The sequence below is a fragment of the Bombina bombina genome, chromosome 1, assembly GCF_027579735.1.
Source record: "Bombina bombina isolate aBomBom1 chromosome 1, aBomBom1.pri, whole genome shotgun sequence".
NCBI lineage: Eukaryota > Metazoa > Chordata > Amphibia > Anura > Bombinatoridae > Bombina > Bombina bombina.
Genome location: NC_069499.1, coordinates 55,272,506 through 55,288,864, shown reverse-complemented (window position 1 = coordinate 55,288,864; position 16,359 = coordinate 55,272,506). Strand labels below are relative to the sequence as shown.

Below are 16,359 nucleotides of genomic sequence, written 5' to 3'. Positions count from 1 at the left end.
GAAAACCGCCTCCTAGCTCAGAGCATTTTGAAAGTTTTTCACAGTTAGACTGTGCTAGTTCATGTGTGTCCTACAGATAACATTGTCACCTGTATCTTATAAACATGCATGAACTAATACAAGTCAATACATAGGAGAGGTGTTTTTAATACACTAACATTTGCGGTTATTTTTTTTATTATTTTCTGCATCATACTTGAACTTATTATAACATTATTAGTGCATAGAAGCATACTTTTCTGACACACTAACAGTGAGTTATGTCTTTTTAGTAAAACATTGTGCTCACTCCCGGGGAGTTACTTTGGAGTTTGCACTGATTGACTGAACTGCATGTCTGTCAAAAGCACTGAGATAAGGGGGCAGTCTGCAGAGGCTTAGATACAAGGTAATCACAAAGGTAAAAAGTATATTAATATAACTGTGTTGGTTATGCAAAACTAGGGAATGGGTAATAAAGGGATTATCTATCTTTTAAATAATAATAATTCTGGTGTAGACTGTCCCTTTAAGCACAACTGTGTGTTTAACCTCTTTAATTCTAGCTAGTACTCACTATACTTAGATATAATATTTAAAGGGCAGGTATTGAGCGGTGACAGGTTTTACACAGTGAAGAATAAGATGATCACAAAATGTATGCAGAGATGTGCGAACCAGAGATAGTAAACTAATAGCAAGTGTTTATACTTTTCCTGCAATAGCTTCATATCACATAGCATATTGTCTTCCAGTACTCATATTTACTAACTCAAATCTCTGACTTTTCTATTCAATTGTATAAAATTGTCCAGCGACAGTTATATGGGATCAGGGCAATTCCTAGATATTAACACTACATTCATCTCAAGCACCTCCCTCTAAATATGGATCCCGCAATTTTGGAACCTATGTTACACTGCAGGTACCTGAAGGAGGAGAGTTGCTGCATATTTGTAACACTGTAACGTAGTGCAAACTAGATTTAAACATGGCGGCATCCACAACTAGATGGATATGGGTAATAACCTCAATACTATGCATTTAATGTCCTGTTAAGCCGCCAGTGTTGGTATTTACAAACCATTTATTATAAGATATGACAAAAAGCGACCTCTTTAGTCACCAGACTGGCCATCTGAACGCTGATGCACCATGAAGTTTATGGACTCAAAACCTATGTTAAGGGGGACAAAGCCGATACAAAGAAGACAACATACATCTCAAGCACCTCCCGCAATTTCGGAACCTAGATTACACTGTAGGTACCGAAAGGACGAGAGTTGCTGCACATGTGTACACTGTAATGTAGTAAAAGCTAGGAGGTCCTTACCTGCACACGGAGAAAGGTTACAAACCCGGGACTCTGTGGAAGTGCAGGAATAGCCGCAGGAGCGAACGCGTTTCTGGTTCCCATCACCACAAGTGGCGCTGCATGGGGACCAGGGGCTCCAATTTTCATCACCATAATCTGTGGGGTAAATAACACAATTAACTTGAAAGTATCACAAACTGACATAAAAACGTCCGAAATCCAATAAATAGGTCAGTAAATACAGCGGAGCACACAGGAAACTGCATGAGAGGCAAACGCATAATCACTTTGTAGAGCGCATTTATTGCGCCTGCTGCTACATGGGTGTTCTGTTTGCGCATTTCTCTAATTATACTCATTTAAAATGACTGAATTAAACCGATATTTCATAATTAGTGAGAGGAACAGGGTCTCAACATTTTCTGTAGCAAGTGCCTCAGCACTGGTTTTCAAACCTGTCCTTAGGCCTCCCCAACAGGCCAGGTTTTCAGGATCACCTTGGGTGAGAGCAGGTAAAATAACCATGGTTACTGATCAGCTGATTTCACCTGTGCACTGGTTCAGCTATAATGAAAACCTGGTCTGTTGGGGGTACTTGATAACCGCGGTTGAAAAACACTGCTCTACAGCATACAATTTGTATTCTCAACTGCAACATGTAAATGTTACTAAGTAAAAAAAACACAATCATGCACTTCCCTGAATGTGGCACAATGGCATCAGATATATTTTTCTGATTTCAGGGATTAAAAAAATAAATTCTAGTTTTATAAATGCAACAAATCTTTGGAAATATCAGGGCAACTAATCATAAAGCAATTTGGCTGATAGGGATCGAAAGGTCAAAACTCAAACGTGCATGGGTGTATTTCAGTTTTATTTAAGGAAGGCCAAGACACCAGTACTCAATCTCTGAGAACTGCTAGGAGGTGTGTATTAAGTCAGACAAGCCAATGCTGAAGGTGCAGTGCACAGACCCTCACAGCATATGTGCGTATGCTGCTGAAAAACAGTAATTATTATATTATTATATAATTATATTATATATTAGGAGCATTTTTGCTAATGGAAGTATGAAATTACTATATGTATGTGTCTATACAGGGATAGAAAGGTCAGCATTTAAAATATGCATGGGCATAATTCAGTTTTAAATAGAAGCATTTTTGTAATACGTTACTTGCACTAGGGGGGGAACCACATATGCTGAGGGAAGTAATAAAAATGTGGTAACATGACTATCTTTGCACCTTTTCAGGTTAATTTCACTAGCATACTTGAGTATAAAACAATTTACCTGGCACATCTCATCACGCTATATTTTACTGTGTCCCTATAAATGTCTTCATATAGTGAGAGAAGCGCTCTTCTAGGAACGAACAGCTCAGTAGCTTGTTCTATGGCGAGTTACCACCTAAGAGCAGCTTCTTTTAGAAGAGGTTTCCTGAAGTAAATCAGTCTGACCCCGCCTAGAAAGGTCAGTCCAGTAAAACCAGGCAATTCTCCGCTAAACAAGGAACATGGCATCCCTAGAGGATCATTTCGGCCTTCTGTGGGCCTCGTCAGTGAGGTGCAGCCATATCCATCTAAGCACATAGGGAAAGGAGTCCACGTCTGGTTTCTCCCATCACCCTTAGAGAGACTTCCCCAGGATCATAATACAAATATGCATAGAGAATACCAGGAACCTTATTCTGCATCCCTATAGCTGTCTCATATATATACAGTAAGTGTCACTCTTTATGAGGAAGCAACAGATTCCACATCACAAAGCAAATCACTTCTGTTACTGGGCTACTGTTAAGAGTGAGAGTAGTGATGCACCCAAATGCAAATTCTGTACCAAAACCAAAAATTCAGGATGCACAAAATTACTTTTTTTTCAAATAGTTTTTTTTGTAGAATTGTATTATTAGACTTTTTAATTACTTTCATGAATTTAAAAGAATCTGAATTGAAAAACTACAATCCAATAAAAAACCCACACTTTTATTGAAAGCAACACCTCTGACAGAATCATATTTAAAGGGTCACTGAACCCAAATTTTTTCTTTGATGATTCAGATATGACATTTTAAGCAACTTTCTAATTTACTCATATCATCAATTTTTCTTCGTTCTCTTGCTACCTTTATTTTAAAAGCAGGAATGTAAAGCTTAGCAGCCAGCCCATTTTAGGTTCAGCACCATGGATAGCGCTTGTTTATTGGAGGATTACATTTACCCACCAATAAGAAAGCATAACCCAGGTTCTCAACCAAAAATGGGCCGGCTCCTATGCATCACATTCCTGCTTTCTAAATAAAGATAGCAAGAGAACGAAGAAAATTTGATAATAGGAGTAAATTAGAAAGTTGCTTAAAATAGCCGGCTCTATCTGAATCATGAAAACATTTGGGTTGTGTCCCTATAAGTTTTTTTTTGTTTTTTTTTACCAATTATCCAGTATAGTCCTAGAAAACTTTTAATATGTGCAAAACATTAAGTTAAGTAATGAACTCAAACAGCAGCTGTAAGCTGGCATCAAATTTGAAATATGCTACACAATAATTTTTACTGAAAACAGGCAAAAAAAAAAAAAAACGAAAACCAAAATAACCGATAATGCCATTTTCGCCCAAAACGTTTCTGCGGCTGAAATGTCGATGCATCCCTAAAGGGAGAGGTTGTATGTGATGACTTCTTCATAGACGCACACATTTATTACTGCAGATAAGAACCATAGGCCCAACAAGCCTGCCTTTATTTCCTATAAAGACTAAGCTTAATCAGTGTCTTTACCACCTCGAATGGAAGTTCATTCTGTGAATTAACCACCTTTTCTTTGAAGAAGTTCTTTGACAAATTACTCCTGAACCTACTATCCTTCATCTTCATGACCTCATGTTCTGGTGGTGCTCTTTTAGTCTTGGCTTTATCATTTACCTCATTCTCTTGGTATCCTTTGTTGAAATGAATACCAAGGTAGTCTCAGAAGCAGCAATGCACTACTGGAAACTAGTAGTGATTAGTATGGTATATGTCTCTTGTATTTGGCTCACCAGAAGTGTTCAGCTAGTTCTGAGGCCGGCTCCTAATCCTACCAAGCTTTACTCTTCAAAAGGATATCAAAAGAACAAAGCAAAATGTATAATAGACGTAAATTGAAAAGTTGTTCAAAACAGCATGCTCTATCTGAATTATAATTGTACTGTCCCTTAATATCTTGTTTCTCAACCTGTGATTCGTGTACCCCTGGGGTACCTGGTGCATTGACAAGGGGTACGAAGGGATTTGCCCTTTTCTTTCTTTTTTTTTGGCCCAAATGCAGCTAAATTAAACATTCAATGCATCCCAGAAATCAATGTTTCTCAGATTTACTCTTGCGCACCTCTAACGGGTCAGACTGTATTTCCCTTCCTGACCTGCTCTCTTACAGTGACTGAATCGAATTATTTTTTTGGGTGTCTTCTCAATTAGTTGCTTCCTTTATTTTTTTGTGGAAATATTTCCCAATATTTACTGCATTTGCATTCAGTAAAAACGGATTTTAACACATTTGTAAAAGCAGAAAAATATATCCGTTATCAATTTGTCACTTTCTGTGGTATGCACAATTGTCTCTTATTGTACGTGCCACAAAAAGGATGAGAAACAGTGCCTTAAAGTACTTGAAAGTTTCTATTGTATCACCACTCCCTACTCTCCTCTAAGTCTTCCATTATTATTTTTTTTAAAAACATTGTCCATTTCAGTGACGCTCCTTTTTACAGATTCCAGTTCATTTATATCTTTCTGGAGATATGTCCTCCAGGTGTGTCACTGTGGTACCCTAGACAGGGAAGTAAGATTCTATGTGGCTCTGTAAGTGTATGTAGCTGCACAGGGAAGGCACATTTTCCATGGCTTATAGCATCCCGTTCATGTCACTGTGTCACTTTGGGGATCCTTGTCCCAAAGCTTCCTCTTGCCTCTGTCACCCTGTTGCTGAAAGGGCAGGCGTCATGGTTCATTGCCTCCCTCCTGTTGTGCCACATGGGGACAGGTTCCATGTCTCATAGCCCACCCCCCTGTGGGACAACAGCCGTCATCCTATTTCATTACTACCTCCTGTCTATCACTATGTGACCCAGGGGAATAGTGGAGGCGCCATGTCTCACGGCTTTAACCTCTCTGTCACTCAGCAGGGTCAGCCCCATGTAACAAAGCCCCCTCGTCTGTTTCAGGAGACAGGTCGTTGTAGTCAGTTTGTGGCACTCTAGTGAGGGAGGTGGAGACTCCATACACCATAAATCTGTGTGTCCGTTTCACCCTTTAGTGCAAGGGACAGAAAATCAGGTTTATGTTAAGAAAACAACAATGCCATAAGTGGGATAATCCTTACAAACTATTGTGATTAAAAGATCAATTTATTGCAAAAATGACATGCGCCAATTTATTAGGTTATGTTATTTTCCTATTATTGACACCAGATAACTGTTTAACCCCTGCAAAATAGTTAAAAGCACATAGGTAAAGACCAGCTCAGGATCTGCAAGCCTTTCAGTTCTCAAACAGGACACAGCCAGTGATTGGTGGGGACATGCAACCTATTTGTTTAATCCACTAATGAAATACAGCATATGCTTTTTACATTACAATGTCTCTGTAAATGGTCGTTACACAAGAGATAGAGTTTGTCTAACAATTGTATGAAGGTAGGTTAAAGGATTACTTTCTGTTATAATTTTTAAGCTAAACAACTAACATATTAAAGTTAATAAACATTAATTAAAACCTACTGACCTATATTTTCTCCAAAACGAAGTTTCATAACGTTCTAAAAGTTATATCTTTTATTCGCCGATGATGTCACGTTATCCTGCCCACTATTTTCAGCACTGCGTGTTCAAAATACTTAAACCAATAACTTTGTGTTTAAAGCGCCATTTTGAAACCTAGGTATTGTAAACGGATTGGTACAGAGCAAAGGATACCCACGGAGTGGGTTTGGAAAACAATTAAATTTGCAGACAAGATTTCTGATATACGGTAGAGATATGTTAATGAAATGCTATTGATAAAAAGCGTATTTGGGGTAGTTAGTTAGTAACAGGCATAGAAAATATTTACTTACAGTGGCCCTTTAAAGGACCAGTAAATACAGTAGATTTGCATAAGCAACACATGCATAACAAAAAGACAATGCAATAGCACTTAGTCTGAACTTTTATGAGCAGTAGATTTTTTTTTCTGACAATTTTCAAAGTTCTGTCTATTTCCACTCCCCCTGTATCATGTGACAGCCATCAGCCAATCACAAATGCACATACATATATTCTGTGAATTCTTGCACATGCTCAGTAGGAGCTGGTGACACAATGTGTAAATATAAAAAAACAAAAAACTGTGCACTGAATTAACTATGGTGCCCACATATAATGAAATCTTGTGACACCTCTATATTATCTGAATGTGATGCTTTGCTACGTTTTCTCTAAGGAATGGGCATTTATTCAGATTGTTTTATTTATTTTTTGTTACCCCATCACACATGGGGCTCACATTTTAGCAAAAAAAAAAAAAAAAAAGCCTTTTATAAAGTCTAGATTGCTACAACCACCACTTGATATTATTTGATCATTTAATGTATTCATTTAGATTGTTCAATAGTGTGCAAACTTGAACCCTATCAACAGAAGAAGGGGCGCCACATAGTGTGATACCGCTAATGGATAACTGATTGGAAAAGGAAAAAGTATTAAAGGAACAGTCTACTCCAGAATGGTTATGGTTTAAAAAAATAGATAATCCCTTTATTACCCATTCCCCAGTTTTGCACAATCAACACTGTTATATTAATGTACTTTTTACCTTTGTGATTACCTTGTATCTAAGCATCTGCCCTCTCATAAATAACTCCACGGGCGTGAGCACAATGTTATCTACATGGCACACATGAACTAACGCCCTCTAGCTGTGAAAACCTGTCAAATGCATTAAGAGGCAGCCTTCAAGGACTTAGAAATTATATGAGCCTACCTAGGTTTAGAATTCAACAAAGAATACCAAAAGAAGAAAGCAAATTTGATCAAAGTAAATTGGAAAGTTGTTTAAAATTGTATGCCCTATCTGAATCATGAAAGTTTAATTTTGACAAGACTGCCCCTTTAAACTCACACTTTGTAGTGCAAAAGCACAAACGGATCTTCTCAGCTTCCAGCATGCGAAACTCCTGACGCTGGAACTGCTATCTGCTGCGATCGCGCACCACAAAACCAAGGCAGTCAGAATAGGTAAAAACACACATCCTGTTTATTGGTATTATAATGCATTTCTCAGGCTGATACATACAATAAACATGATGAGCAGACTGCACAGTCTACTACAGCCACTGTGGAACTTATTTATGTTTAATAAGGGAATCGCTACATTTTATGATTCCTCTGTTTATTATAATAGAATCTCTACTAGCAGTTGTTTTTAATTGTATACATTAGTTCTATTCATTTATGCAAAAGTTATAAGTGCTCCCCCTATAGACAGTTGTCTGTCTTTTTCTATATTGCACTTTAAAGGATTGGTAAAGTTTGTCCCAAATTACCCTTTTTTTTTCAAATCTAATCTGTAAAACATTAATCTCGCTCCATGATACTTACCGTTTTTTTCAAAACGAAGTTCCGATAATCTAATAAACGTTTATTTTATTTTCATCTTTGAGGTCACATTATCCATCCCACCACAAAGGGCGGTTTAAAATGCTCTGCTTTTTGAATAAATTATACTCAGCAGTTTCAATATTTTGACGCCTACGCATTATTCATGATGTTTACACGCATGCTCAATGAATTTTCTGAAGGTTTTTGCCCTGTCTCCTTAGAAGATCAACGCATGCGCAAATAAAAACTACGTAGATAGTGCTCAATATGCAAATCAATTGTAACCACCTATTTATTTTTTATAGCGTGTCTCAGGTTGCTATGCACATGTTAGAAACAGCCTTTCATGAAAAAAACTTTTTTGTTGAAGGTACCGTTTTCAACGTGTGTGTTTTTTCCCTCCACATCTTCCCACACTGTACCCGGAAAATAGCTAAAAGGAGAACTGCGGTTGCCCACCGCGATTGGCTAATGCAAATTAGCATCATGGTGGGTTTGGAAAATTGCATAGTTTGACAACAGAATAGCTGCAGAACCACAAAAAAAGAGCAGCAAGAGGTATTTAGACGGATTTTGTATTTACGATACATTTTTATTTAAGGATAATAAAAAGTCTGACCTTTACCATCCCTTTAACCCTATTTTCATCATAACATTTTCCTTTTTTTCATAGGCCGCTTGCTAATATTAGACTCACCATACAGATATGTTTCTTCCGAGATTGAGTTGTTTTCTGTGGGTTCTGCTGGTTCCCAGTCTCCTTCTGACCCACCTACAGCATTGTCTTCCCAGGGGTATTGGGATGTGGACCCTTCTTCCTCATAATTGTCACTGTACTCCCAAAACAAAGGCCAAAAGAGTTCATGTTTTGATATCCAATCGGAATCAGACCAATTTGTTCGAGAATTTGACAAATCTAATTCAAAGTCTGCTTGGGAGTTTGGATCCACTTCAATAGTGACCTGAGAAATGAGCAGACAAACATGAGAGGGATGAAAGTCTGGCGATTAATTTAGCAATGTGCTTAACTGATATATGGTAAATCAAACAGAGCTTCCAATTAAGATTTTATGAGATTAAAATACTCCATAGCATAACAGTAAGATATAGAATTATTGAATAGAAAATTAACAAAGCTAAACAATTAACCCTGATTGTCCCAATTTACTCTGTATACACTTTTACCAATGCACCAGGGAACTCTGGGTAAAGTATACAAATTGGATATTGTATCTCACAGTTTTTGCTTCCAAGTACTGTTTCTAAACACAGCAAGCCCCTTTATAGAGTAGGATGAAGCAAAGATAAACCACTTATTGACAGCCATTTTCAGATTCAGCAGAAGTTGCGATTAACTGGTTGCTTGGTGAAACTTCTTTCCAGAGAAAAAGCAATACGCATTTAAATTATGGAGGAGATAAAACCATGAGATCAAAATCCTCCATTACAAAAAATAAGAGCTATAGAATTGTTAATTAGAAAATTAGCAAATCTAGGCAAGAATCCCCCCTCCCAATTACTCTGTATACACTGTTACCAACGCACCAGGGAACTCTGGGTAAACTATTCAGGCTAGATATTCAGTATTTCACAGCTTTTGCTTACAAGGACTGTTTTAAACACAGCAAGCCCCTTTATGGCGTAGTATGCAGCAAGATGAACCACTTTGGACAGCCATTTTGAGTTTTTTACTCTCATCAGCAGACGTAAGGGTTAACCAGCTGCTTTGTGAAGTTTCTTTCCAGAGAAAAAACAACACTTATTTGAGTTACGGTAGAGATAAAACCAGGTGATTAAAATCCTCCATTACATAAAAGAGATATAAAATTATTGAATAGAAAATTAGCAAATCTAGGCAAGTATCCCCACTTGCTTTGCAATAGAAGCATTTTTGCAATATAATTCCATTAGAAAAAAATGCTTCTAGTAAAAGCTATAACTGTTTTTCTGTGACATACGCACATACGCTATGAGGGCCCGTGCACCAGTATTCAAACACTGCACCTGCTCAGTGAGTCAGCAGTGGTTTGTATGGCACAATACCGCCAGCTCTCTGACCAGATATGGTGTTTGAATACTGGGGCACAGACCCTTACAAGGTGTGTGATAAACATGGGGTCATCCAATTAGTCATTTGAATGAAGCAACTTTAATCTACACATATGTCCAAGACAGGAGAGACATCAGCATATTTGCCCTTTTCTTCTCCATGGATATCAGTGCATACATACTTCAGCCTGCACCCAATACTGATTTAACATGGACTCATTTCCATAAAAGCATATCTAGGTAGGTTCATGAGCATTCACAAGTCCAGAGTGCAGCAGTGTTTGCAACAATATGATATCTACAGTATAGAATATATGAGCCTGAGGAAGGGGTGGGAGCCCTGAAACGTTGCTCTGTATTGCTGCCTTATTGATGACTAAGTAAAAAGGTTTCAAGATTATTTTGGTGTGCCTGCCCTTTCTTTGCTTTTCCATATAATATATGCGTTACATCAGACACAGTTACACTTTTACTTGTCACACACATGATTTTCAGCTGCGTATACAGTGTCTCGTCTAGTTTAGAAATATTCTCTGCAGCCTCAATCAAAACTTTATAGCACTTCTAAAAGTGACAGGTAGCCATTCTCTGCTTTCATTTGGCCAACTGTCACTCTAAGTTTCAACAGTTTCCTAGAAAGTACGGGTGACAATACCCGCATGTGAAATATATAGACGGTTAACAAACATCACACGGATGAAAATGACTAGAATAATTTAACATGGACAACAAGGGTTGAATCAAGTGTCAGATTTAGGAGATGGGTCTAAACACAATTAGGAAGGGAACAAAAAGCTTAAAGACTGATGAGGAAGCTAAACCTGGATGGGATGAAAGATCAGGAGAGGGACACAATGACTAAGGATGAGGAGGAGAACAGAGACAGAAACATTTAGCCACCAATCAGCAAGCGCTATCCAGGGTACTGAACCAAAAATGGGCCGACTCCTAAGCTTTCATTCCTGCTTTTTCAAATAAAGATACCAATAGAACAAAGAAAAAAAATAGAAGTAAATTAGAAAGTTGCTTAAAATTGCCTGCTCTTTCTGAATCATGAAAGATTTTTTTGGGGGGTTGAGTGTCCCTTTAAGAACAAGGATCCAAATACAAGCAAACTGAAGGCTGCATTGAGGTGTGAGTACTGAAACAAAAGCAAAGACGGTAGAGGATGTAACGGGAAGCAGACACCGAGGGTCCAGATAATGAAACAGACTGGAAGACAGAGAGGGGATATAGCTAAAACTTGCAATAGACAAATGTTAGAACGCTCACCTGGATGTTGGGGTTTTCTGAGCTCAGATTTGCCTCAGACAGGCTCTGTAGATTCAGTATAAAAGGGGAATCCTCCCCCAGGGCCTGGCTGCTTTTTGATAAAGGAAGTTCACCACCGATTCCACCACTGCTTCGCCGGAACCTGCATGGTCTGCTTGGGGCGATGATCTTCCAGTCATTTATCACTGGTGGTTCCTGTGCCTGGGTGGGTATTGGCTCAGGAGCCTTATTCATCTGTTGCCAAAGGAATAAAATTAGACCCTGAGAACAAATACTGTGTAGTAAGGAAATAATAACGTAAAATACAGCTAGATTAGTCTGAAGCCTTTAGAAACTTAAGATATTTAGGAGCATTGGTTCCCTGACTCATGTGATTTAAAAGGTTATTAAAGAGTCAATAAATGTTATGTATTTAAATTAAATAATAGCCTGATAATAGTATCTAGATGTATTTGTTTTAACTATATTTGATGTTTAGGTATTGAAGACACAAAAGGATTAGTTTCTATAAAACACTTACTATAAACTAATGGGTGCTGCCATGCTGAAACCTGGGTTTTCCCTGTATCAATTTATATTGATGATAAATTATAGATCTATCTCAATTCTCAAAACAAGCTTAATTTGCACAAATCTCTTTTATTGCCCGTTTTATATCTGTGCCTAATTGTTCTCAGCATAAGAGATCAGAGGAAACCTAAGTTTGAATGTTGAGGTGCCCATCACTCTATAGAAACTCGTGGAATTAAGAAAACTAAAAATGTTCAGAGTTAAATTACAGGAAAAATTGAAAACAAAAATAAAATAATGAAAGAATATTGTAAAATTAAACATATTAGTCTCAAACTGTATAATGTACCTTTAAGCACCTCACATAGGCAAGAATGTCAGCTCTGTTGTCTAGTAGCTTAGAATAAACTTTTTAAATTAAATATGAAGTTAAAAGATTAACAGAACAATATTTTTTTCTTGATTAAATATAAAGTTAAATAAAGATTAACAGAACAATATAATTCCCACATGTAAAATACTTTGGTAGCAAATTCCAGAGGGTGGAAAAGCAATGCAAGGTCTTGACTGAAATAAAAAAAAAAAAAAATCTCTCTGTAAACAATCATGCAAACTCTATATAAAACATATATTGTCCTTTAAATTCAGGGACTAAATGTTCACTATTTATTTATTGAGGCCACAGTATTGGTGCTGAATACACTTGTGTAAAACCTGAGCGCACATTATTCCTCTAGAAAGCAAGAGAAGAAAGGTTAAATGGAAGTGAAAACCAAATTTCCCCACCCCCCCATGATTCACATAAAGAATACAATTTTACACAACTTTCCAATTTTACTTCTATTAAATTTGCTTCATTTGGTTGGTATTCTTTGTTGAAAAGCATACCTAGGTAGGCTCAATGGCAGCAATGCACTACCAGGAAGGAACCAATTGATGAAAGCACATATAGGTCTGATCATTGGTTTGTTTAGTTAACTCCCAATGTGCTTTGCTGCTCCTAGCCTACCTAGGTTTATTCTTCAACAAAGAATATCAAAATAATTAAGCAAATAGGATGATAGAAATACATTATAAAATTGTTTAAAACTGTATGCTCTATCTGAAGCTTTTAACCCCTTAATGACCACAATGTACCCTGTATGTCACTGGTCATTAAGGGTTTTTTCAGGACATAATAGCACAAGTCTAGCAAGAAGACGCTATTAATACCCTCCCTCTAGCAGGCTTTGTGGAATAGAGCAGTCTCAACGCTGGTGGCAAGACCACACTATAAAACAATCAAGTCCCAAAAAAAGGCCAGTGACATACAGGGTACGTCGCTGGTCCTTAAGGGGTTAAATGTTGATTTTAAATTAAAACAATCCAGAATTTAAAAGGACTCAAGCAGCACATAGGTTATACAAGGAATCTGACCCAGTACTGAATGGCTTATGGTGGTTTAGAAGAGACTTGAAGTTCATAATATACTATTTACAAAGGATATATGGAAGAACAGTGTCAAAAGGGGCAAAATAGAGACTTCATGTAATGTCCCATTGTGAAGCATTATATAGTTTGTGAAGAGAACCTTTAAAATGTCAGGAAACAGCTTGTAATTCCATTTTTTGTCCTGCAATAAATGATTAGGTAAAGGTGAATTTTTCTGAATGCTGATGTTTGCTGCAATTGTTTTTAATAGCCAAACTCCACCCACATCTTGTTTTATTTGGAGCAACCAATCTGGACTTGTTACTAGAGTAGATACATATAGCCACTGTCATTTTGTTAACTAAATCTCCACTGCTTCGCAAATCCTGATCTTATCTCTGCGTAGACCAATTAGGGACAGATATGTAGCAGGGTTGGGCTTCTGAAGTCTGCAGTGTGTGCTTCCCAGTCTCAGAACTGGAAAACTATTTTTTCTGACTTAAAGGAATATGAAGCATACATTTTTAGAGCATGTGATTCTAAACGTCTTTCTAATATACTTCTATCAATCTTTCTTTGTTCTCTTAGTATCTTGTTTAAAAGCAGGGATGTATGCTTAGGAGCTGGTCCATTTCTGGAGCACTATATGGCAGCAGTTTTGCAAGAATGTTATCCATTTGCAAGAGCACTAGATGGCAGCGCTATCTCCTGCCATTTAGTGCTCCAGATGCCTACCTAGGTATCTCTAACAAATTTGATAATATTAGTAAATTAGAAACGTATTTAAAAAAAAAATGTATACTCTGAATCACAAAAGAACATTATTTGGATTTAATATCCCTTTAAATAACAAGAAAAAGGGGGTTAAAATCAAGGATTCTGAATACAAATGATCAATGTTCACAGACGATGTCCTGTTGACACTGACTAAACCCCTAACTTCCCTTACCAATCTATATGAAACCTTAAAGGTCACTCAGAAATATCATGTTATAAATTATAATTTTAATCTATCGATCCCCACCCACACCAAGAAACTTATTGACATCACATGGGTTAAACATTCCCTCACTTATCTAGGAGTCAAAATATCAGACTCCTAATGAAACACTGTGTAACGAACTATGTACCATTATACAAAAATAATAAAATAAAAAAATAATTAAAAAAATAAAAAAAAAAAAAAAAAAGGTACCTTTTCCTGGTATGGACGCCTATCGGCAATAAAAATGAGTATACTACCCAGGATTCTATATCTTTTTAGAGCCCTACCAATTAAAATACTCCCCCAGAACTACAAAAATTGCAATTAGACATTCTCTCTTTTTTAAGAGGCGATGCGATTCTCGCTTTCCTATGTACTAGTTCAACATGGAAAGGTAGGAGGAGTAGGGCTACCCAACCTAGTGGGCTATTACCAGGCAGCTAGAATCGTACAAGCCACATTGCTTAACAAGAACACAGAATATACTTTGGACAAAACTAGAGACGGACCTATGGGGATTTGAAAATACAGAGGACTTACTATGGGATCAAGGGGGTAGAACTGGCGCTTGCCCCTATAGATCACCCAGTACTCTAGACACGATACTAATCTGGAAATCTCTAACTAAATCCTTAAATCTGATACTTATAAAAACCTGGGTTAGTCCAATACGACTCCTCTTGCCTCAAGAAACCCATAGACAGATAGGAAAATGGGCAAATAAGGGATTATACAGAGTTGTGGATTTCTTGGAAAAGGGCTGTATACTAACTTTTATCCAATTCGAAGAGAATATACACCCACAAAATCTACAATGGTATATCTACCTACAAATTCCTCAGCCCCCAATAAGTATGATATCCACCAGAGAAAAGCACCCATATACCACTCTGGAACACATATGCAAACATCCACCAGAGAAAAGCACCCAATCTCCAAACTATATCTAACTCTCCAAGAAAGTAAACACAATTATAAATCAGCTTTAATTACAAAATGGGAAAAAAAGATATAGAGATGACCCACCTGAAAAACAAATGGGTCCAGATTCTATATGATTCCTGTAAAGGTCCGATCAGTGCAGACCTCAGGGAGAATTGTATCAAGACATCATTTAGATGGTATCTGACCCCCATAAGAACCTCCAATTTTTCAACTACTAAAACTAAACTATGCTATAGAGGCTGTGGGGCACAAGACTCCTACATACACGTGGTGGGAATGTCTTAAGGTGAGGTACATATGCGACCAGCTATCTAATCTACCAATTATACTACTTAAAGGGACACTAAACCCAAAAATTTTCTTTTGTGATTCAGATAGAGCATGCAATTTTAAGCAACTTTCTAATTTACTCCTATTATCAATTTTTATTCGTTTTCTTACTATCTTTATATGAAAAAGAAGGCATCTAAGCTTTTTTTCTAGATTCAGAACTCTGGACAGCAGTTTTTGATTGGTGGATGAATTTATCCACCAATCAGCAAGGAGAACCTAGGTTGTTCACCAAAAATGGGCCGGCATCTAAACTTACATTTCAAATAAAGATACTAATAGAATAAATAACATTTGATAATAGGAGTAAATTAGAAAGTTGCTTAAAATTTTATGCTCTATCTGAATCACAAAAGAAAAAAATTTGGGTTCAGTGTCCCTTTAATGAACCCATCACTCTCTCCATACCCCAAGCACTCCTGAATCAAGGAATCCCGCAATTCAACCCAATAATCAACAAATTCATAAAAAATGTATGCACAGCCACCAGAGTCTGCATTGCGAGACATTGGAAAGTGGGGGCCCCAGCCTGGCAGGAGGTATTAGACAAAATACAAACTATATAGGATATGTCTGAACTGGTATAGTGGAATCAAGGTACTAATGATCAATTCCACAGGATCTGGTACTAATGGATCACACAAGGAAAAAACGCAGAACACCACAAACCCATACACTTATTAGAAAGATGTAGAAAGTGTAAACCCCTACACCAGATAACCCAAACACTGATACCAACAAGATTCTATAATCACAGAAAATGACCACACTTAGTTTGTTTATAAATTTGAATTATATTTGTAAAAAAGAAATTGTTCCTAGTTCAATTCTGTCGTCTTGTATTAGGGAATTATTCCTCAATGTTTGTTATAAGAGTTTGTCAAAAAAACAACGTCATAATAAGCTTCTGAAAGGACACAAGGAAAAGATTAAAAGACTCCTTAAAT

General features: G+C 37.2%; 1 protein-coding gene across 1 annotated transcript in view; it reads right to left on the bottom strand.

The window, feature by feature from the left end:
- Nucleotides 1-16,359, bottom strand: part of ISM2 (isthmin 2) — a 48,164-nt gene that overhangs the window by 22,932 nt on the left and 8,873 nt on the right. The window contains exons 2-4 of the mRNA XM_053697363.1: nucleotides 11,233-11,466; nucleotides 8,609-8,873; nucleotides 1,313-1,450 (exon numbers count right to left, since the gene is read on the bottom strand). Coding sequence (XP_053553338.1) covers nucleotides 1,313-1,450; nucleotides 8,609-8,873; nucleotides 11,233-11,466 — 637 coding nt within the window. The remainder of the gene's footprint in view (nucleotides 1-1,312; nucleotides 1,451-8,608; nucleotides 8,874-11,232; nucleotides 11,467-16,359) is intronic.